Genomic DNA, 23,672 nt, shown 5'->3' on the forward strand with positions numbered 1-23,672 from the left:
GGCCTCAGGAAACTTACCATTATGGTGGAAGGACAAGAAACACACACATCTTACATAGCCAGAGCAGAAGAGAGAGTGGGGAGATGCTTTTAAACAACCAGATCTTGAAAGCACTCACTGTCACAAGAGCAGCACCAGGGAGGAAATCCACCCCATGGTCCAGTCACCTCCCACCAGGCCCCATCTCCAACACTGAGGATTACAATTCAATGCGAGATTTGGGTGGGGACACAGATCCAAACCACATCACATGCTTTGTGATGAATGTAAGTAGTGATTGCCTGAGTTCTGTGAGCTGCTCTAACAAACTAATTGAACCCGAGAAGTGGAATCCTCATAGGAACCCCTAATTTATAACCAGTCAGTCAGAAGTATAGGTAACAATACTGAAACATTGGAATTGGCATCTGAAGTGGAAGCAATCTTGGGAGACTGAGCCTTCTGCCTGTGGGATCTAATGCTATCTCCAGGTAGATAGTGATTATAGGATAATTGTGTTAAATTATAGGATAATTGTGTCCACTGAAGAACTGGTTGTAGGTGGAGGAAAACCTCCACACATTTTGGTGACCAGAAGTACTGTATTTGTTGAGTATGTGAGATTAGGAAAATTTTTTTTCTTATATCTCTTACATTCCCTTTCCTCTGAAACTTTTCCTCTATGACCTTGGGAATCTCATTCCATCATCAGCTAACTCCCTGATACACCCAGCCTCTTCAATGACCTTTTTAAATTATTATTATTATACTTTAAGTTCTAGGGTATGTGTGCACAACACGCAGGTTTGTTACATATGTATACATGTGCCACTTTGGTGTGCTGCACCCATTAACTCGTCATTTACAGTAGGTATTTCTCCTAATGTTATCCCTCCCCCTCTTTAGCTATCTAGATATTTGCATGAAACATACCTGACTTCTCAGTTTCTTGATTCCATTTCCAATTACCTTCTCCACTGTGCTTCAATCACTCAATCCCATGGCCACCCCTAGGTCATGTCGTCAAGAAACCACAGCACCTCTGAACCCATGACTTTTGAGTCCTCCAGTTCTTTTCATTTGGTTATTTTCACCATGTTTATTTTCCAAACTTATTAAGATCTGCAGTCTTTCTGCTTTCTCCTTTCCCCTTATCTATAATCTGCTTACTGTCCCCTATTCCTTCTCTACTGAGGAAGGACTCCATGGCTGATAACACTGGCCTCTGACCAGTGTTCTCAACTCCATTACTTCATTATTCTTCTGTTTTATCTGCCTGACAAATTTGAGAGTGTGTACCCTGAATCCAGCTGTCTGTCTTGGCCATTCCTTTACCTAAGCTGTTGGGCACTGGAGGAAAAAATCACCCTGTCACACAGATTGGGGCTACCTTAAATTTATGCTCAACAACCTCAGGTGGGACCTCACTGCTGCCTGCAGTCCTACTCTATTCTCCGGCCTGCTCATTTTCTCAGTCTCCAGAGGGGCTATTTCAAGGATTCGCCTCTTTCTGCACCTCCACGTGTTGGCCTCTCTACCTTCTCATTCTCACTTGGTGATTTTTTTCCCCCACATATCAGAGTTGGTTGGGGGTAGATGTTATGAGATGTGAGCAGTCTCAGTTTTCCATAACAACCTATACACTTTTTTTTGTGTGTGTGAGACAGGGTCTCACTCTGTCGCCCAGGCTGGAGTGCAGTGGCATGATCATGGCTAACTGCAGCCTCAACCTCCCGGGTTCAGGTGATCCTCCCACCTCAGCCTCCTGAGTAGCTGGGACTACAGGCCCATGCCACCACGCCTGGCAAACTTTTTGTAGAGATGGGGTTTCCCATGTTGTCCAGGCTGGTCTCAAACTCCTGGGCTCAAGCAATCCACCCGCCTCGGCCTCCTGAAGTGCTGGCATTACAGGCATGAGCCTACAACCTTTAAACTTACTTGCATCTTTACACATTTTTTTGACCTTGCCTCTTATTATAACAGAAAAACTCCCACTGCCTCCACCCAAGGCCAATCTCTTGGCCTGATGCTCTGGGTTCCATCTGTCTCTGACTTCTCATTGACCTCACTCTCTCAGTTATTCCTTCATACTCCTACCTTTGTATTCAACCTCTTCCTCTCCACTGGCTCTTCCCTTCTCAGACTAAAAAAGCCACATCCTCTTCCATCTACTGTCCTCTCTTCTCTTGCCAGCTAAACTTCTTGGAAAAATTGTCCACTCACTGTTTTAACTTCCTCACCTCCCACTCACTCTCCAAAATTCCTCTCTCCAAAATAACCCATGATCTCCGTGTAGCTAAATTCAAGGGGCACTTTTCAGTTCTCTCCTTATTTGACCTGATGACAGCATTTAACATATCCTCCTTTTTGATACTTTCTCTTTCCTGAGTATCTATGGCACCATCTACCTGCTCCCAGATAGCTCTCTCCATCTCCAACCCTTCTCTTGAGCTTCAGACCCTATAAGTTCCACAGGCATCTTAAACTCAAACTGAACTCATTTTCTCTTCAAATCTGTGTATCTCCTCCTGAGTTCCCCCTGGAGGTAGCAAGCACTGCCGTGGACTCATTGCTGCAGCTAGTCATTTGTGTATCATTCCTTACTGCTGTCTTCATGATACCTCATGTCCAATTGCATCACCAAGGGCTCTTGATCCTGCCACCTGAATACCTTTCCTACCTTTTTTCTTGTCTCCTTCCCCTCTACTCTCATCAGTCTCACCTAAACCCCAGTTTCCAGTCTTCCTCTCAAACCATTCACCATGCAGTAGCCATGTGAGTGTAATGAGCAAGGAGTCTCACAGATGCAAGAGTCCACAAACCCTCATGTGTGCAGTCATGGAATGTTTTTTCCTGGAGTTCGATTTTAGAATCTGAACCTCTAACCTTCCTTCTGGTGGACAACTTCATCTAGATTATCTTAAATGAATTCAGTGATTTGTCAACTGAGATTCCATAACTACTTCAGTTCAGAATTCAGTTTCAAACCTTCCTTCCCCTGTTCTTGCCTCTTACTCTTGGGGCTCCTGGGGCTGACCAGCCAAGGGAAGTGAGGAAGAAGATGGAGGTCCATGTGTGAGTAGCAGGTGGGTCTGGGGGAGCTGTCCATCTAGTCATTTCTGGAGTGACTCTAAAGCTAGCCTGAGCCGCTAATGCCATTGTTGCCTATTGTCTCAGCATAGGCAGGCCCCAGTGTGCTGTCTAGGGTACCGGATCCTACTGGCTTTGAAGGGTGGGGATGGGCTGTCTGGGTGGTCCTGCAGGTCCAATGTAGCTTCATCTCACAAAGAAGCAGTCACGTCCCCCATAATGCCGGAAGCAATCCAGGAACATTCCTTCCTTTTGCCCTCCACATCAGCTTTCATGTCAGATCATTTCTTCTCCCCTCACAGCATAGAGGTGAAAAACCAATTCACATTTACACATTTGTATGAGTTGGTTTCATTTTAATTGTTTCATCTCTGAGTTAAAGTGTGGAGCCCTTTGTATTTAAATTGTGCAATGTAGAGTCTGGATTTCTCTCAGCAGCAGACGATCTCCACAATCATTAACTTGCTTTCCAGTTTCCTGGCAGAAGAGTCAGGTGGGGTGTGTGCGTGTTTGTCTATGTATGTGTATGTTGGGGGGTGGGGGGCAAGGAGCAGATGAGCAGCCCAGAGCCCAAGTAGAGAAATGAGTGGAGAGAATACATTCCATTAATATTTCTCATATTATCCTGTCATGTGTTCTTTCCAAATCATAAATCTGAACAGGTTTTTCACCTGCTTAAAGCCATCTGTAGCTTCCCTATTGCCTTTAGGATGAAGTCTAAACTTGTCAACTTGATTTACAAGTTAAGATCTGTTTACAGATGACCTTTCCCACCTCATTTGCCACAATTTCCTTTCTTTCAGTTCCGTGGGTTCACCATACTCTGTTGCCTCTGGACTTTCTCACATTCCTAGAAGATTCTCTTCAACTTTTCCCTACACCTGGCTAATTCCTGCACATCCTCTGATCTCTGGTGAAACATCACCTCTTCCTAAGTCCTCCTTGACCTCTCTCCTACCTCTGACTTTGATTTGTCCCCACTATGTGCACCCATAACGTTCTCATATCATAGCACTTATCATATTCTAACTTTTTTGTTTGTTTTTCCACTTGACTATTAATGCTCTTAAGACAAGAATATCTGTCTCGATCAGTGTTCATTCTCCAGCACTAGCATGTGTCTGACACCTGATAGGTACTCAATAAATATTGTTAAATAACAAGTGAATGAATGACTGAAGAAAAATTGAATGTGCAAGCCAGGTGCTGGCTTCATGTGCACTGTCTTGTAGCAGGACTTAGTACTTTATTGTGTTTCCCCAAAAGCAAATCAACTCCACAGAGCAGAGGTGAGCAATGTGGATTTGACCAACAATTTTATGAGGAGACATAAAAGAAGCTTTAAATGGCAGACATTTCTATTCACCCCTCAGTGTTCCTCTTTGGTTTCCAGATATTGGGTCTTCCTCTCTTTTGACCCTCCCTTCCTCCCACTCTCTCACCCCCAACTAGCCTCTACTTCCCTTTTCTAGGCAATATCACTCTGAGAGGACTATAGAGGATGAATTGGAGAAAGATGAAGCTAGTATCAGGGAGTTCCATTTAATAGACAATTGAACAAGGCCAGGCAGAGATGATGAAGGCCTGAGTTAAGAAAATGACAAAATGACCTGAATCCCAGGACTTTGGAGGCCCAGGTGGGAGGATTGTTTGAAGCCAGGAGTTCAAGACCAGTTTGGGCAACATAGTGAGACCCTGTCTCTACAAAATAGAAATTTTTAAAAAAGGAAAAGAAAATGACAAAATGAAGAGGAGGGGGTGGGTTTAGGAGATGTTTGGGAGGGAAGATCGATAGGATGTGAGAATCGATTGGATTAGAGTAGAAGAGAAAGAAGAATATAGGGCATGGTCAAGATTTGGTGAATGCAAAAGGAGAAATAAAGAAAAGAAGAGGAGAGAAAAAAGGGTAGGGGTTGAGAGTTTCATAGGATTAGAGTTATTACCAAGGGAAGTATGAAAGAGAATTAAGCAGAGAAAGACCAGTATAAGGATTATAATCACCTGAGAGTCTAACAGGTTAGACACCAAAATTGGTATGGGCATTAGTATTTAAATTGTGTAATGTGGAGCCTGGGTCCCTCTCAGTGTCAGTCAATCTCCACAATCATTAATTTGCTTTCCACTCTACTGACAAAAGAGCCAGGTGGGGTGTGTGCGTGTTTGTCTAGGTATGTGCGTGTTGATGGGAGTAAAGGGGCAGGTTGACAGCCCAGAGCTCAAGTAGAAGAGAAATAATTGTGTGTGATTTTCTTTAAAAACTTGGGCTGCCAATGGTAAGAGCTGAGAAAATGGGTGGTAGGTTGACCCAAGACTTAGGATTTCTGAGACGATGGGGCAGAAGGATCAAGGGGCGAAATGATGAATGATTTTGTGAAAAGAATGTTCAAAGTGATGGACAATGGCATCTAGGCTCATCAGGGACAGAAATGAGCCAGGATGGGGCTGACAGACTGGGGGTGGGTGGGGGTAAAAGAGCAGGGGCCATGCATGGTGCAATGTTTACAGGAAATAGGAGTCCATAGGATGCAGGACCCAAGAGGAAAACAAACTGTGGAAAGGAGAAGTTACTCTTCCTTCTCTGAAATGAAACAGAAAAAGAGATAGAATCTTTAAGTATTTCTCAGTTGAGAAAAAGCAATGAGAGGACACCCACATTGGAGAATCTTGATTTCTTCTATTAAGCAAAAGGAGAAAGTTGCATGCAGAGGTGGGACTGGGGCTTGAGGGAAACAGGAAGGATTTAGAAAAGGAAAAGTGAGGACTATGGAAGGAAGGAAATTTTGAAAAATCAGAGAATTACCTGGGAGTAGTAAAGGCTCAGCTGGGACCAGTCAGCTGATATTGGCTTGGGTCAGATTTTTACATTTTTAATTTAATTTTCAGCAATATCTTTTGCTTGGGAGCAGAAACAGAAAGTACATGGTGGATTTCACTGAGGGTTAGAGATTTGGAAGACAGGAATGGATGAAGAACCAAGTGCATGAGGGCACCTATCAGGATTATTGCTGAAATCCTTATGGAGGTTACTGGCTGAGAGGAAGGCAAGCGAGTGAGGACTGATGGGCCCTTGGCACTGTGAGAACAGTGGAGGAGGAGGGAGCAGGGGTCATAAGGAGGAGCACAAACAGAAAGTTCAGAATAACACCAGAATCTTCCAAATACTTTCCCCATAGGGTGAAAAGGTAAATGCCCCTTTAAATCATTAACTAAACTGGCACTCAGATCTGGGCAGGCTCTCCCAGATTGGGCTGTTCTGTTTTGCCAGGAATTGATAAACTTCTGTGACCCCTCCAGGGTAAGTAAGCATGATCCATCTTCCCTGACTGGACAAGTTTGATCTGGCCTCCTTCCTCCTGCTGAAGCAGGCCTGAGGTGTGTGCCAGGATTCCATGTCTTATGCTAATACTCACATTCCACATACCAGCTCCTGCTGGTACTGCCTTTAGGCTTTTAGAAGGCCCTGCTTTGACCCTCCGTGGCTGCACCCCTCACTACAGGGTGAGGAGACTGTGTCACCTAGGGGATGTGTCCCCTCAGAACCACATTACCACATTGCTCCCTTCTGGACCACACTCTGGATAACTTGGACCACCTCAGAATTCCTTGCTCAAATGCCCCAAGCCCACTTCCAGGGCCTGCCTAGACTTCTTTTCCAGACCCATCCTCCCAAGAGCAAACCATGCCACTAGTGTATATGGTCAGCCTGAGAGGTAGCCAAGGGTAGCCTATTTGAAGAGGCATGCACAGGGTATGGATGTGTCAACTGGGGCATCTACATGCATGCATGAGAGGGCCTTCTCATTCAGAGTCAAGGATGGGAAGAGAGGGGGAATGTTTCAGGTTGGAGTCCAGCTCTCTCCGTGCCTCTCCATCCTGGTGCAGAACTCCAAGGAGTCCAAGCGTTGCACATTCAAACCTGACCTTCAGGTCTTTTGGAAGATAGAGTTATCAAGGTAGGAAAATAGAACATATTTTATTTAACAGTTTGACTTATAACTTTTATATCATTAGACACATGGAATATGGGCCTCCATTTGTACTCTTGCCCTTGGCCCCACAAATGTTAGGGAGAGGCCTGGCTCCTACAAGGTACTATTTACCTGTTGTGAAGAATAGCCCTTCAAAAGTGTTATTCTAAGTCTGTTTGACATAATAGGTCCAAACCGTATTAGAAGATGGTAAAAAACAACAATCCATTAAAAATCCTCTTTGGATTTCCAATTTTTGATATCACTTCATGTCATTTGAGACAGTAAGTTTTCCTGTTTTATTAATGTTTATATTTAAGCTGAATTTTCTAAAAGAATTGTGAATGTTTTTATTCTATTGTGACATTTAAGGTACGCAGCTGAGCCTTGAGTATAAGCCCCATCGGCTAAGTGCACATCAAACATGTCTACAGTACATCCCTTTAGAGCTTAACAGTTATTCATCACTTTTTCAGAAGTTCCAACGTTCCAGATGGTTACTGATGCATTCAGTCTGACCACTGCTAGATTTGAGACTTGTCCCACAGATCTGCACACTGTATCTTCATTTCTTCATTAACAGATCTTTTTTTTTTTTTTTTTTTTTTTTTTTTTTTGGAGGCATGGTGGTTCTCACTAAGTTGCCCAGGCTGGTCTTGAACTTCTGGCCTCAAGTGATCCTCCCAACTCAGCCTCCCAAAGTATTGGAATTACAGGTGTGAGCCACCACACCCAGCCTAGATCTCAATTAAGGGAGTAGAATCAGGTGACACTGAAAATGTTTGGTCATAAATCACAGTGAAGGGAAGGGGAGGCAGCTGTTAGATCATCTGACTTGTCCCACAGTCCTCATCCATTTGCATCTTGGCAAGCCTTCTGCTACATCTGAATCTCAAAATGGGGGATAACCTCTTGGGAGAGTCTATGCTAGTGCCCTTCTAGTAGCAGTTTACAATCTGCCAACAAATCTTGAAGCCTTATTTGGTTAATATCGATTTGAGAGGTGGGAGGTCCAGTTTCCAAAGAGTCAGGAAAGAGCATTCATCTAGGCTTGAGAAGCCTCCATTTCCTGACTCAAGAGTTCTGATTAGGTTATTGGTTGAGTGACACAAGGCAATCATCTCACTTTTGTGTTCCTGAGCTTCTTTTATAGAATGTGGGCAGGAGTGTGGAGAGGGAGAATTTATTTCATTTCCTGTTTCCAAACTTACTAAACTGTGGAACCTTTTTCTTTTGCAGCATTAGGCAAAACTAATGTTCTAAGGAACACTCTTTAGGAAAGGTCAGCCAGCTCAGTGGTTTTCAACAGGCATGTGGTACACATTTAGTAATGTCTGGAGATGTTTTTGGTTGTTACAACTGGGGATCCAGGGATGCTGCTAAATATCCTGCAATGCCTAGGACAGCCCTCCACAACAGAGAATTATCCAACTCAAAATGCCAGTCATTCTAAGGGGTTGAAAAACTCTGGACTAGATGAACTATCTCAATTCTCTTTCAAACTAACATTTAAATGTGGTGTTTCTTGTGTGTTAAACACACAAAGTTTTATTTCTCTTTTACACAAAGTCAGCTCTGGGTCTGGATGAATCCGTGGACAGTTTTCTTCCATGTGTTGGCTCCATATTTCAGCTGCTTTGATTTTTTTGACATCTTCTTATCAATATGTGCTTCTATTATTTCCTTGGCAGAGAAAGAGAAATCAGAGAGAATCATGCGCTGGATCTTAAATGCTTCTACATGGATGTAATAAATGTCTCTTCTAATTTTTAATAAGAGGTTTATTAAAATATATCCATATATCATAAAATTTACTCATTTAAAGCATAAAATTCGGCTGGGTGTGGTGACTCACACCTGTAATCCCAGCACTTTGGGAGGTTGAGGAGGGGTGGGTCTCTTGAGCCCAGGAGTTCGAGACCAGACTGGGCAACATGACAAAACCCCATCTCTACAAAAAATACAAAAATTAGCCGGGTGTGGTGGCATGCAGCTGTAATCCCAGTTACTTGGGAGGCTGAGGTGGGAGTATTGCTTGAGTTTTGAAGGCAGAGGTTGCAGTGAGCCAAGATTGTGCCACTGCACTCCAGCCTGGGTGACAGAGTGAGACAGTGTCTCAAAAAATTTTTTTCAGCTAAAATAAAGTGTAAAACTCTGTAGTTTTTAGTGTATCCACAAAATGTGTGCGATCATCTCTACACTCAATTTTAGAACATTTGAATCACCCCCAGAAGAAACCCTGTACCTATTAGCAGCCATTCCCCATTTTCCCTCAACACTTCCACCTCAGCCCTAGGCAACCACTAACATATTTTCTGTCTCTATAGGTTTACCTATTCTGGATATTACATATAAATGGAATCATGTCCTTAGTTGTCTTCTTTCACTTTGCATAATGTTTTCAACGTTCATTCATGTTGCAGCCTTCTCAATATTTCCTTTTTATTGCTGAATAATATTCCATTGTATGAATATAACACATTTTACTTATCCATTCATCACTTGATGGATATTTGAGCCATTTCTACTTTTTAGATGTTAGGAATAATGCTGCTATGAACACTTATACGCAAGTTTTTACATGGATATATGCCTTCATTTCTCTTAGGTTATATATCTAAGAAAGGAATTACTGAATCATATGATAACTTTATGCTTAGACTTTTGAGAAATTGCCAGACTGCTTTCCAAAATGACTGTGCCATTTTACATTCCCACAAGCAATGTATGAAGTTTCTAATTTTTCCGCACCCTCGCCAACACTTATTATCTGTGTTTTTGATTCTTGCCATCCTAGTGCGTGTGAAGTAGTTTCTCACTGTGATTTGGATTTGCATCTTCTTGAAGGCTAATGATTTGGAGCATCTTTTCATGTGCTTATTGTCTCTTCTTTATACAAATGTCTATTCAGATCCTTGGCCCATTTTTTATTTGGGCTATTTGTCTTTTTATTATTGAGTTTTAAGAGTTATTTTTATTTATTCTAGATATAAATCCCATATTAGATAGGTGATTTGCAACTATTTCCTCCCATTCTGTAGGTTTCTTGCTGGTGTCATTTGAAGAATAAAAGTTATGCATTTTGATGAAGTCAAATGTGTATGTTTTCTTTTGTTGCTTGTGCGTTTGATCTCATATCAAAAAACCATTGCACAATCCAAGGTCAAAAAGAGTTATGTCTATATTTTCTAGATTTTTATCATTTTAGTGCTTACATTTAGGTCTTTGATCTTTTTTGTGTTAATTTTTTATGTTTTTGTGAGGTAAAGATCCAATTTCATTCTTTTGCATGTGATATCTAATTATCCAGAACCACTTGTTGAGAAGGCTAGTTCTTCCTCACTGGATTATCATGGTACCCTTGTCAAAAATAAGTTGACTGTAAATGTGAAGGTATGAGTTGTTAAATACCTCTTCTGTGAGATCTATAATTTATTTTCTAAAAGGATAAGTTATAGGTCACATCTCAGATTACAATGACTCTTTTAAGTCAAAAAATTCAAAATAGAATTTATATTCAAAATTGTTTGTTCTCCCAGAGCTAGTTAATAAACTCTATTCACAGATAAAAGCATGCTTTCCCTTCAAAGGCATTCCACCAAGACAAGAAACACAAATCTAAATAAGCTAGGAAACTGTGGATACACAGAGGTTCTCCTTAATCTCTGGATATATGGTCTAATTTATCCCTTTTGTGCTCATTTTTTCCCTTTTATCCAGAAATATGACATTACCTTTTTATAAAATTCCTGGAGATTGATCATATCTCTAGTGTTTGGGTCTAGAATGTATTTCTTGGCTAAAACATCTCTTTACCCCACTTCCACATGTGGAAAGAAAGAAAACATGGGACTTTAATCTCACAAATGAGGCATGGGGTTGTTTCCTGAAATGAGACAAGGACTTTGGACAGGAACATGTTTGGGCTTGAGATGGTTTTCGTAAACCCAAATGATTCTAGTTCTAGTCTGCCTTTATCGCTCACTGTATTTTGTTTTCATTCATACTGATGAATAATAGACTTGATTGTGTTCCATCATTTATGTCATTAATATTTCCTTTATGTTTGAGTGCTGTGCAGTTCTCCTTGAAACTTGTATGGGGATTGAACTTGGTGGTGATTTAAAGTAATTAATTCATATGTCAGTTGTTAGCAAGGCCTAGTAATTAAAATCTACTTTAGAGTAAGTTATTAACTCTCCAAAAAAAAAAAATGCTTTATCAACTTACCAGTTTTAGCTATTTATTCTACTAGACAGATGAGATAGGGTAGTTATTGACTGTACATAATCACCTATGTACTTTCACCACTGAACACTAGGGTCAAATTGAAGTCTAGGTTATTAAAGTTCATTGTTTAAATCTAGAATAAACCAGTTCAGGTTGATGGGGGAAGGAGGAGAGTGCCCTTGGATCTTGTTATCTTTGCAATATTGTCTCCTTAGATTTTGCAAAGTCCATTTTTGCTGTCTTCAAAATTCTCAAACTTCTAAACTAAAAACACCCTAGACCAAGGATTTCATTTTGAGATCTAAGATATCAAAGTGCTATATTGTTTATGATTTATTTTATAACGCTTTTTAGAAAAACAAACTTTAGATGCTATGATTTCCTTGTGAACAGGCTGCAGGGAAGAAAACAAGTTACATGTAATGCATGGGACACAAGTGCAGGCCTTTTATTTGCAGGCCTAAACTAGTCACAAGTTTCCATCTTATGATAGCAAGTTTTCTTTTATTCTGCTTTGTTTTTTGTCTTGACATCCGGTTACATTTATTCAGTTTGAGGGTGTCTTATAATGGGCCCTTTGCTTCCCTCCATTTGACTTGTGATAAACTACTACCAAGGTCAATCCAGGTCTGACTCTTTCATGGAGTCAGTGTGGCTGGGATAGTGTTTCCCAAGCCAAGCTTGGCATCAGAATTACCTGGGGTGGTTTGTAAAGAACTTTTCAGGCCTCGTTCCAAACCTACTAAATTTAGATCTCTGGTGTGGAGCCTGTAAATCTGTATGTTTGAAACCTTCCCAAGGTGATTCTGATGTCCAGTCATGTTTGGGTCATAGTCCAGAATGCAGTCATGCATTGCTTAATGACAGGGATATATTCTGAAAAATGTGTCATTAGGTAATTTCTTCATTGTAGGAACATCACAGAGTGTGATTACACAAACCTAGATGGTATAGCCTACTACACACCTAGGCTATGTGGTATAGCCTATTGCTCCCAGGCAACAAACCTGTACAGTACGTTGCTGTACTGAACACTGTAAGTAATTGTAATACAATGGTAAGTATGTGTGTATCTAAATGTATCTAAGCATAGAAAAGGTACAGTAAAAACACAGTATTAGAATCTCATGGAACCACCATCATATAAGAGGTCTGTAGTTGAACTGAAATGTCGTTATGTTGCCCATAATTGTACTTGGATTTCAGGACTCTGCAGATGCTTGGAGGTCTTATGGGTTTGGCCATAGGACATTGCCTCTGAGAAACTGCCATCTGCTTGCCAGGGATTCTGAAAAGACCAGAGTTGCCTATTTGCAATCTGTTCTTCAAGACTATCTACTATGTTGGAAAAAGGCCTAGGTTTCTTCTCTGTCCATTCTCAATCCCTCAGTCTGTCCTTGTGACTTATTTGCTCCTTCAAGCTGCCCAGTAGTGGCGCTGGTGAAAATAAAATAGACTTTGGTCCTATAGACCTGTCATGGACTCTCAGCTCTGCCTCTTCTATGTGTGCCATTTGCTTTATCCATAAATTTAGTTAATATTGTCCTCTCAAAGATGTTATGAAAACCAGAAGAATGTATTTATGTAACACCTAGAACAAGTATACCCTGCATTAAGCATTATTTGTTTGGTTTTACCTGTCCATCTCAATGAACATGCTGGGTTAATGAAGTGTGTTCATCAATTTTCCCTGATCGTAGCCTTTTAGATTGCTCTGGGTAGTGTTTCTCAAAGTAGGAGACACAGACCACCTACCTGTGATTAATGAGAGGACAGAAATCTGCCCTTATGCACTCTAACCTTCTGTACTTTTCAACTTTTTATTGAAAAATATATATAGAAAGGTGGATTTATTGTAAGTGAACAGCTCAGTGGCTTTTCCTAAACTGAACACACCCATGTAACCAGCATCCAGATCAAGAAACAGAACATTACCAGCACCCCTGAAGCCTCCTCTGGAGGCACACTTTAAGAACCACTGGTCTGGGAAGAGCCTAGCTGGGGCACTGTCCTAAACCACCGACCTGCCTTTCCCTAGCAGGCCAAATCTGCATGCAGTGTCAGCTATTCCCAGTCTGAGAGTCTGGGCATGTAGCCTCACATACACGCTTCATAGTGATGCGGCTTCATTTGTAAAAAGGGTCACAAAGGGTGTTTCTATCATTTATATTCCTAGCATACACCCTAAACTGCTTAAAGCAAATGAATTCAGGTCCCAGCCAAAAAGGAGTGGAGATCAGTCATTGCCTGAAAGCATTGGCTGATTACAACACTCCAGCATTTTCTCACGGAAGGGTGAATGAGGTGGATTCTAGTGTAATTACCTTTATGTAATTGAAAACTAAATCACCGATGGCTGCAGAGTTTAAATATCCATTTAAATACTTTCAATTTATTGCACTTATTTTTGCAGGACATGCTACTACCAAATAGGCTATTAATTTTTCTAATGGATTAAAATCTGAATAGGTACATTAAAAACTAGCACAGCTCAAATAAATGTCCTCTTTTTCCAAAGATTATTAAAGAGAGTTTTCTTTTTCTTTAACCCAGCTATTCAAATACTCTATTAGACCAGGACCTGTAATAATACAGGCCTTGTCCAAAAGGGATCAGGTTTCTATGTAATATAATTAGGCGAGACTTTAAATAGTAAGACATGCACCTGTGGTGCTTTTGTCTCTAGCTCCACAAATTTCAACATGCATACAAATCAAGAAGGGGTGGGGGTGTTATCATGCAGATTCTGCTTCAGTGGGTGTTGGAGCCTAAGATTCTGGCTTTCTAACAAGCTCCCAGGTAAGTGCTGATGCTGCTGGTTTGAGGACCACACACCTTGAGGAGTAGGAAGAGTATTCATACTGGAAGAGTATTCAGTACGGACTGGAATCCTGCATACATATCTGAGCTCGGTGTTCTGGTGTATAAATAGACTTTTTAAAAAAATTAGTAGAGATGGGGTCTTGCCGTGTTGGCCAGGCTGGTCTCAAACTCTGGGGCCCAAGAGATCCTCCTGCCTTGGCCTCCCAAAGTGCTGGGATTACAGGCATGAGCCACTATATCTGGCCATACAGACTATTTCTAAGGTCCATTCTAACTGTACAGTTCCATGATTCAGTCTCTCTTTGGCTATTAACTAATTTTTTTAGGCTTCTGATTCTCATTGTTTATAAGCTGTTATATTAGAGAATGTTTTATACTGGAAGGCCAGATAAAAATTCTTACTTATGGCAAATAAGTTTTATTTTTCAATCTTCTACAAGTCTGCCTCAACCCATGGGAAGTCTTGGCTAATAGTAACATGATACTGGGCTTGGACCATAAACTAAACTTGAGTCAGCAATGTAGGGCTTTGGTTAGATAAGCAAGTATAAACTTGGGAGTATAACCAAAAGAAAGGGACAGCTAATCCTATCAGAATAGGCAGTATTTACATGAATACTTTTTTCAAATATCCACAACAGGGAAAAGCTGCTGAACACATAAAGAAAAGTTAAAAGCATGGCATTATTTAGCTAGTGAAGGGAGAACAAAGAATGCCTTAAGAATAATTTTTGAATGGCAGCAGAAACCAGCATATCCTCTGAAGTAAATGGCTTTTCAGGACATCAACATAGATTTAGGTTGCCTCTGAAGCAGAACTTTCCCATGATAATGATGATCCTAGGTGGTAGGATTGCCAATGGTAATTTTCTTCCCCAAAGATTCTTACAACCAACCGTAAACCTACTACATAACCTATCAGTTGTGTTATTAACTGATATATCAGTTGGGGTTCAGTGCAGACACTTCTCTAGGTACTGAATGCTAGGAATTATATGCTTAAAAATTATATGCTCTTACCATTAGAAGGGCTGGAAGAAGGCTGAGGGAGAAGCCTTCTTCCAGCTCTTCTAATGGTAAGAGCATTAAGAGGGCTGCTGTTGGGCTTGCAGTTCAGTCCATACAGCTACAATCTAGAGGTCAGGAAGCTACAGAGTTCACTGCTGACATCACAGTCATTTCTCACCGATGAAGTTAGTGGCAATACACTGGGCACAGAAAGTCTGGTCACTAAAAATCACATTTAATGTTGCATGTACATCAACAACTACCAGTGAAAACTAATAGGCAGCCAGACATATTGGTGCATGCCTGAAGCCCCAAACATTTGGGACGCGGAGGTGGGAGGATCCTTGAGCCCAGGAGGTCTCAGCTGCAGTGAGCTGTGATTGTGCCACTGCACTCCAGCCTGGACAGAGCAAGAATGTTTCTCAAAAAATAAATAAATAGAGAGAGAGAGAGAGAGAAAGAGAGAGAGAGAAGCAGGGAGGGGAAGGGGAAGGTAAAAAGAGAAGAAGGAAGGATGGAAGGAAGGACGGAAGGAAGGAAGGAAGGAAGGAAGGAAGGAAGGAAGGAAGGAAGGAAGGCAGGCTAATAGGCAGGGGAAATAGACTCTCTCTTCCTTTTACCTTTCAAATTTCGCGTCATTATATCTGATTGGCACAATTTAAATTGTATAACAAATCCTATTAGCAGCTCAGACTAGAATTATAGTTATTGGGCTTTGTTTTAACTCAGTATAAGTCCATCTTTCTTGAAGTATCGCATACAGACAGAAAAATGTACAAATTATAATCAGAGAGCTTGATGAATTTTCATAAAGTAAACACACCTACATATAGCTAGCACCCAGATTGGGAGGGAGAAACTACTACTATACTAGAAGCTCCCTTCATTATCTTTTCTAGGTGTTATCCTCCCTCAAATTGACTGTAATCTTGGCTTCTAATACCCTAGACCAATTTGGCCTATTTTTAAACATTAGACAAAATGGAATGATATAGTGTGTATTATTTTATTACTGGTTTTTCCTACTCAACTATTTGTGAGATTCATTCATGTTGTGTGTAGTAATAGTATCTTCATTTTCATTGCTGTGTAGTATTCCATTGTATGAATATAACTCAATTTATACATTCTACGAAAGATGGACATTTGGGTTGTTTCCAGTTTGAGATTATTGCAACTAGTGCCACTATGAACGTTGGTGAACACACACACACACATATTTCAGTTGGATATATAAAAGTCGAATTTCTCTGATGCATGGGGTTCAGCTTGAGTAGATACTGCCCAACAGTTTTTCACATCTTCATGGTCTTTTCCATCTTTTAAATTTTAGCCATTCTCTTTAAAGACCAATGCAGTGTATTGAATCTCATTGTTGTTTTCATTTTTCTGACATCAAATAAATTAAACACCTTTTTAATTGTTTATTGGTCACTTGGGTATCCTCTTCCGTGAAATGCCTATTCATGTATTTTGTATTATTTTCTATGGGCTTGTCTGCCTTTTCTTGTTCTTTGTAGTCCTTTATTCTGGACATGAGTCCTTTGTTGGGTATACGTATTGATCTCATAGATCTGATCTTTTGCCACTATGTGGCTTCTTTTTTTTTTTTTTTTTTTTTTTTTTTTTGAGACGGAGTCTTGCTCTGTCACCCAGGCTGGAGTGCAGTGGTGTGATCTCGGCTCACTGAAAGGTCCACCTCCTGGGTTCACATCATTCTCCTGCCTCAGCCTCCCGAGTAGCTGGGACTACAGGCGCCTACCACCACGCCCAGCTAATTTTTTGTATTTTTAGTAGTGACGGGGTTTCACTGTGTTAGCCAGGATGGTCTCAATCTCCTGACCTCGTGATCCGCCTGCCTTGGCCTCCCAAAGTGCTGGGATTACAGGCATGAGCCACTGCGCCCAGTCCACTCTGTGGCTTATTTTATTCACTGTTTTAATAATGTATTTTGATGAAGACATTCATAATTTATAATTAGTTTAGTTTATCAGATGTTTTCCTTTATGGCTTATTTATTTTGTGTGTCTCCAGTTTAAGAAATCTTTGTGGACTCCAAAGTCGTAAGAGTATTCTTCTGTTTTCTTGTGAAACTGTTATTGTTTCACTTAGATTTACAGTTAATCTAGTATTTTTATGGATGGTGAAAAGTGGGAAATATAGTTTTGAGCCTTCCAGTTTCTATAATTCTATAGAGTAGAGATGGAGCGTATAGAGAAGGTAGTGAAAATGTATACGAGAAGCCATATCTAACACAGTTAGGTGACTGTTTACACTGTAAAACGGTGATATGGTTAGGCTTTGTGTCCCCACTCAAATCTCATCTTGAATTGTTTTTGTTTTTGTTTTTGTTTTTTGAGACAAGAATCTCGCTTTGTCGCCAGGCTAGAGTGCAGTGGCACAATCTCGGCTCACTGCAACCTCCGCTTCCGGGATTCAAGCACTTCTCCTGCCTCAGCCTCCCGAGTACCTGGGACTACAAGCACATGCTGCCATACCCAGCTAATTTTTGTTGTTGTCGTTTGTATTTTAGTAGAGATGGGGTTTCACCATGTTGCCCAGGCTAGTCTCAAACTCCTGAACTCAGGCAGTCTGCCTGCCTCGGCCTCCCAAAGTGCTAGGATTACAGGCGCACGCCCGGCTTCTCATCTTGAATTGTAATTCCCAGGTGTTGAGGGAGAGACCTGGTGGGAGGTGACTGGATCATGGGGGAGGTTCCCCCATGCTGTTCTTACGATAGTGAGTTCTCATAGATCTGATGGTTTTATAAGGGGCTCTTCCTGCTTTGCTTCTCTCTCACTCCCTCCTGCTGTCTTGTGAAGAAGGTGCCTGCTTCCCCTTCACCTTCTACCATGATTGTAAGTTTCCGAAGGCCTCCCCAGACATTTGGAACTGTGAGTCAATTAAATCTCTTTTCTTTATAAATTACCCAGTCTCAGGTAGTATCTTCATAGCGGTATAAAAACAGACTAACACAAACAAGTAGCTCTAAATTGTGAGTTTTTCTTAACTCCTTTTCAAGTATGATCTTCTGTGATAGTGATTTTTCACATTTCACACTTCCCTAATGCCAAAAATCCACCTCCAGCAGCTGTTTTGCCTCTTTCTTATCCTGCCCCTTGGAAGAATGTCATCATCGTTGCTGCCAGAGCACTGTGTTCTTTTTCAGAAGTTACAGCAAGAATTGGTCAGCTTTTTTTTTTTTTTTTAATGAGACAGAATCTCGCTCTGTCACCCAGGCTGGAGTGCAATGGCGTGATCTCGGCTCACTGCAACCTCTGCCTCCCGGGTTCAAGCAATTCTCTCACCTTAGCCTCCCAAGTAGCTGGGATTACAGGCACACGCGACCATGCCTGGCTAATTTTTGTATTTTTAGTAGAGACGGGGTTTCACCATTTTGGCCAGGCTGGTCTCGATCTCCTGACCTCATGATCCACTTGCCTCAGCCTCCCAAAGTGCTGGGATTACAGGCATCAGCCACCACATCCGGCCAGATCTGCTTTCAAATAAATGAAAAGAAGACCAGGATTAGAATTGGTAGGAAAATGTGAATATTAGAATTCTTTTAAAGAAATATAGTTTTACCACATAATCTAAGATGGTGTGATCAAGTACAAGGCATTGTTCTAAAAGGTTGAGGAAAAGTTGTTTCTCCTAAGAGGTTAAACAAGCTCATAACCCTACCTCTCCTCACTTGCAGGCACAACCACTTCCTGCATTTTTTTCATGTGGAACAATTGATGTTTTCTCAGTCTTATATAAGATGTTATACAAGGCCAGGCGTAGTGGTTCACACCTGTAATCCCAGCACTCTGGGAGGCGAGGTGAGCGGATCACCTGAAGTCAGCAGTTTGAGACCAGCCTGGCCAACATGGTGAAACCCCGTCTCTACTAAAATACAAAAATAAAAATAAAAAAATTAGCTGGGCATGGTGGCATACACCTGTGATCACAGCTACTCAGGAAGCTGAACCTGGGAAGCGGAGGTTGCAGTGAGCCGAGATCGCACCACTGCACTCCAGTCTGGGTGACAAAGCAAGACTCCATCTCAAAAAAAAAAAAAATTACACAAAAGAGGTTTCAAACAGGTTCCCTACCTTCCTCACAATCAGATTTTTCCCCGTAGGCTCCTCTAGAAATTATGGCATGGCTACTGGAACAGTAAAATGTATCTAGAGCAAGATTCTTCTCAACCCCTTTGTGCCTTATCCCCGCTCTCTCCTTTGATATTTGGATATATCATTTAGTTCCCTAATAATAATAGCTGAAATGGGTTGTGAAATATGACTTTTTTATTATTCAGCCCACTTTCTATTCCATGGCCACATATCTCAGGGCTGTTAGGAAAAGTCATTTTAGGATATATTTTCAACTCGCACCACACAGTAGCAGGATCTTACACAGTGCCAAGCCTTCTGGAATGGGGCAGGTATCTTAGCTGGTCCTTATCTAGTTCACAATGATTCAGCCAAGATTCATATACATTGTAGGGGTCCCGTGGCCCCTTTATGTCTAGGACCTTCTATTTTTTCTGAGTTACCCTAGAGGTCTGCTCATCTGCATAAATGCATCTGCATAGTCATTCCCCTAATTCCTACTTGCCAGGCACTCTTCTAATTATTCCATGTGTATTGTCTCATTTAATCCTCATAATAACCCTATATGATGGTTGTTGCTATTATTATTTACATTTTATAGATAACGACATTGAGGTTAGGTAATATGCCCAAAGCCCTTATATCTCATTAGTGCTGAAGTTTTTGCTGTGGGATTGACTCTCTACTTTTAAAAGTGTGAGTGCTCATTAATAATCCATTGGCACACTCACTGTGCTTCTCAAATCTTAGACAAACCTCTTGTCATCACCTTGAAGAATTCATCTTTGCAAAGACCCATTACACCAAGGCGTGCCAGTCATCTTAGTTAATCTTCATATTCAATTCATGAAGCAAGTATTTCTAGGGACTGGCTGTATGCCCAGCACAAGTTCTGATGACAGAATGGGATAAGGAGCAACAGTAGTACAAGAGTCCCTTTCATCGAAATCTTAAAAGCAAATTTTGTCCAAGTTATCAATCTTATCTAATGGAATTTAACTTAATTAGAAAGAAACCTAAGTCCTTCAGTCACTAACCCATAGATTTAATACTTGGGACTCAGACATATGAACATTGTTGCTTTTGATGGCCATATTTTCTGGGTCATCTCCCAGAAGTACCATATTCTTATGCTAATTTGAGTGCTACTAAACCGAGAAGGGCCCACCTTCACCCACCACTCACTCCCCCTTGGTTCACTAGGCCTCAAGTCTCAATTTTCCAATTATCTAATAAATTGAACGTTTCCACTGGGAGTAGGATGAGGATGGAATCTTAAGGATATTGAAAGTGCCATTTCAGAGTCAATATAGTTTTAGTAGGTTTTAGGGATGAACCTGGTACCTAACCACTAAATATAAGGTTTTTAAAGGAATCTATGTCCATGTCCCTAAAAAAACAATTTGAAACCCAGTCTGGTTATATTCCTTAATTAAGAACCATGTTATATTCCTTATTATTGGTACCTTAATCATTAAAAACCTGGCCACTTTACAGTGGAACTTCTAGCATTTTCTCTACTTTTTACTCTTCTAGACGGCAGTAGATGTTTCTGTCCTGATAGCAGCTCTTGACTTGAGCAAAGCCGTGCTTCTAGCTACTCAAGGGCAGACAGAGCTCTCTGGAAGGGACCGTTGAAGAGTTTATAACAATGTTTTACAAAGTTCAAATTACCTGTGCTTATCTGGAATCTTTTGAAAATTAATCCCTAATTTGCTGAATGTAAGATAACTTACTGTGGGAGCTAGTTTTACTGAAACATTTTGTCCTAGATTTTTGTGACAATGTGTGTCTCCTTCTCCCCTAGAGGATATCTGTTCTATGTCATTCTTACTTCCTGGAGAGGAGAAAATCAGAAATATTTCCTCTACTCTGTCAGGTAGATCTAGTCAAACAGTCCATCATTCTGATAGCAGAATATCTGGGCTTCATAACAAGAAACATAGAATCCCTAACCCCAGAGAGTAATCAGCTCATCTCATTGCTTCCCCTTTAGACTAAGAGCAATTTTAGTAGAATGAGTTCCCTGGGCACAGCACCTGCAGGATATGTGAAGGGGCTTTATAAATGTTTTTGTTTGTTTGTTTATGAGACAGGGTCTCGCTTTGCAGTGAACACGATTCACTGCAGCCTCGACCTCCTGGGCTTAAATGGTACTCTCACCTCAGCCTCCCAAATAGCTGGCACCACCACACCTAGCTAATTTTTGTTTTCTTTGTAGAGACAGGGTTTTGCCATGTTGCCCATGCTGGTCTCAAACTCCTGAGCTCAAGTGATCCACCCACCTCGGCTTCCCAAAGTGCTAGGATTACAGACATGAGCCATAGCACCCGGCCTTGCTTTATAAACTTTAAAGCAGCGTATACCACTGCAGGTTGTTGAAAATTTGTCTTTATATTTCCTTTGCTTTTTAGCCTAGAAAGTACTCTGACCAGCAAAAATGACCACATTACACATTTTAAAACCATTGCTAGATTTCAGTGGTGGTGGTATGATAGTAGCAATAGCAAAAGAAGCAAAAAGAAGAGTGTAAGGGTAGGGTATGTGTATGTCCATGCCCATGTACTGGCTTTTCTACATGCTCCAAGAATGTTTCTCAAAGGTATCCAGGGTTCAAATGGGAAGGAGCACAGATCAGATGGGGAATCTGCCCAAAATAACTATCCATTCCAAGTTCATGTTATTATTTTTTGAAAAAATAACAACCATTTTCATTGCTAATACTCTTCAAAGACTTGCAGAGATTTTACCCACTTCTGTAAAACTGTTTAAGATTTCTTAAGTTAGCTCTTAAGAACTTATCTTAAGATAGCTGTGTCTTAAGAGCTGAGATAAATTCTAGTCTGGAAGTAAGAATGACCCAGAACAGATGCCCTTTCTCAATTCTACATGAATGGAGACTTCAGGCTGGATTCTACCTCCTTAAAATAAAGGCAGGGATGTGTATGGACCCAGTCAAGGGTGGAGAAACAAAGTTGGTAGTGACTCACTTCAGTTTTTGGAAGGAGGCGGATTAAGCTTCCACCCCCACAAGCCTGATGCTGGGAACTCCCACTTTGGAAGATGAGGCAGATCTTGACATGAAAGCAGTCTGAAGTAGCGTCCCACCCTAGAAAAGAAGTTAAATTCATTGGTAGATTTGAGACTGCACAGCTAAAATGTAAGAAACACAAGTGTCCACTATATTCAAAAGCCTTAAAAATGCACATTTTGTTCGGTGACCAGTGTCAAATTTATAACTCTATCTTTAGAAAGTTATTAAGCATGTGTGCAAAGATTAAACTACTAGGCAGATCATCTAAACTGGGTTTATCATAAAAAAATAGAAAGCCAACCTAAGTGTCTAACAATAAGAGTTTTATTAAATACATCCATATAATGTTATATTTTTCATATTTAAAATAATGTTATAGATACATATTTATTAATGGATAAGGTGTCTAAAATATATTAAGGACAAACACAGGTGACCAACACATATGTACTTGATGATTCCATTTCAGTAAAATAAATACATGTGTAAGTATATGCATATGGTTTTAAAAGCTCTTAAGGCTGGGTGCGGTGGCTCACGCCTGTAATCCCAGCACTTTGGGAGGATGAGGCAGGCAGATCATGAGGTCAGGAGATCGAGACCGTCCTGGCTAACACAGTGAAACCCCGTCTCTACTAAAAATGCAAAAAGTTACCCAGGCATGGTGGCAGACGCCTATAGTCCCAGCTACTCGGGAGGCTGAGGCAGGAGAATGGTGTGAACCCGGGAGGCAGAGTTTTCAGTGAGCTGAAATCGTGCCATTGCACTCCAGCCTGGGCGACACAGCAAGATTCCATCTCAAAAAAAAAAAAAAAAAAAAGTTCTTAAAGGGTTTCTGGTTCAAGGTGGTGGATTGACTGCATGCATTTAACTTCCCCTTGCTCTCTAAATCTCACTAACATGATATAAAAATACACACACAGTCACAAAGAACACAGTTTGTATAAAAGTACAAAAAGAAACTCCCCCTGATTTTACCCCCCATCCCAACTCTAGGTCTTGCCTCCATCTCTAGAAATGGGAAGAATGCTGAGGAGTAAGACAAAAGAATGGGAAAAGGAGATTTTGACTTTTTGTTTTTATACTTTCTGTACTATTTGTTGTTTTCATTAGTACTGTGTATTTCTGTAACTTTAAAAGTTATTGAAGGCTAGATTTAAAAGTGGTAATACAGTAGCATCACAGCATTTTGCATTTAGCTTAACTAGGGTTCACCTAAATTTGGGAAGGGTGGAGGGCAAATGAGAAAGAATAAAGGAAAGAAAAAAGGGAGAGAAAGAGGAAGAAGGGGAGTGCAAAAGAGAACATTTTAAATGGTGTTGTGATTTCTGCCTGACCTTTCTTCTTTCTTCTTTCTCTCTCTCTCTCTCTCTCTCTCTCTCTCCCTCTCCCTTTAAAATACAATATCTCTCTCTGTCACTCAGGCTGAAGTGCAGTGGCATG

At 40.9% G+C, this 23,672-nt stretch overlaps 1 protein-coding gene across 1 annotated transcript in view; it reads left to right on the forward strand.

Annotated features, from left to right (window-relative positions):
* NFE2L2 (nuclear factor, erythroid 2-like 2) overlaps positions 1-23,672 on the forward strand; it is a 154,776-nt gene that overhangs the window by 56,649 nt on the left and 74,455 nt on the right. The window contains exons 5-7 of the mRNA XM_011991838.1: positions 5,953-6,251; positions 17,632-17,727; positions 17,924-17,992. Coding sequence (XP_011847228.1) covers positions 17,951-17,992 — 42 coding nt within the window. The 5' untranslated portion in view covers positions 5,953-6,251; positions 17,632-17,727; positions 17,924-17,950. The remainder of the gene's footprint in view (positions 1-5,952; positions 6,252-17,631; positions 17,728-17,923; positions 17,993-23,672) is intronic.

The sequence above is a fragment of the Mandrillus leucophaeus genome, unplaced genomic scaffold (assembly GCF_000951045.1).
Source record: "Mandrillus leucophaeus isolate KB7577 unplaced genomic scaffold, Mleu.le_1.0 Scaffold40, whole genome shotgun sequence".
In the NCBI taxonomy this organism is placed as follows: Eukaryota; Metazoa; Chordata; class Mammalia; order Primates; family Cercopithecidae; genus Mandrillus; species Mandrillus leucophaeus.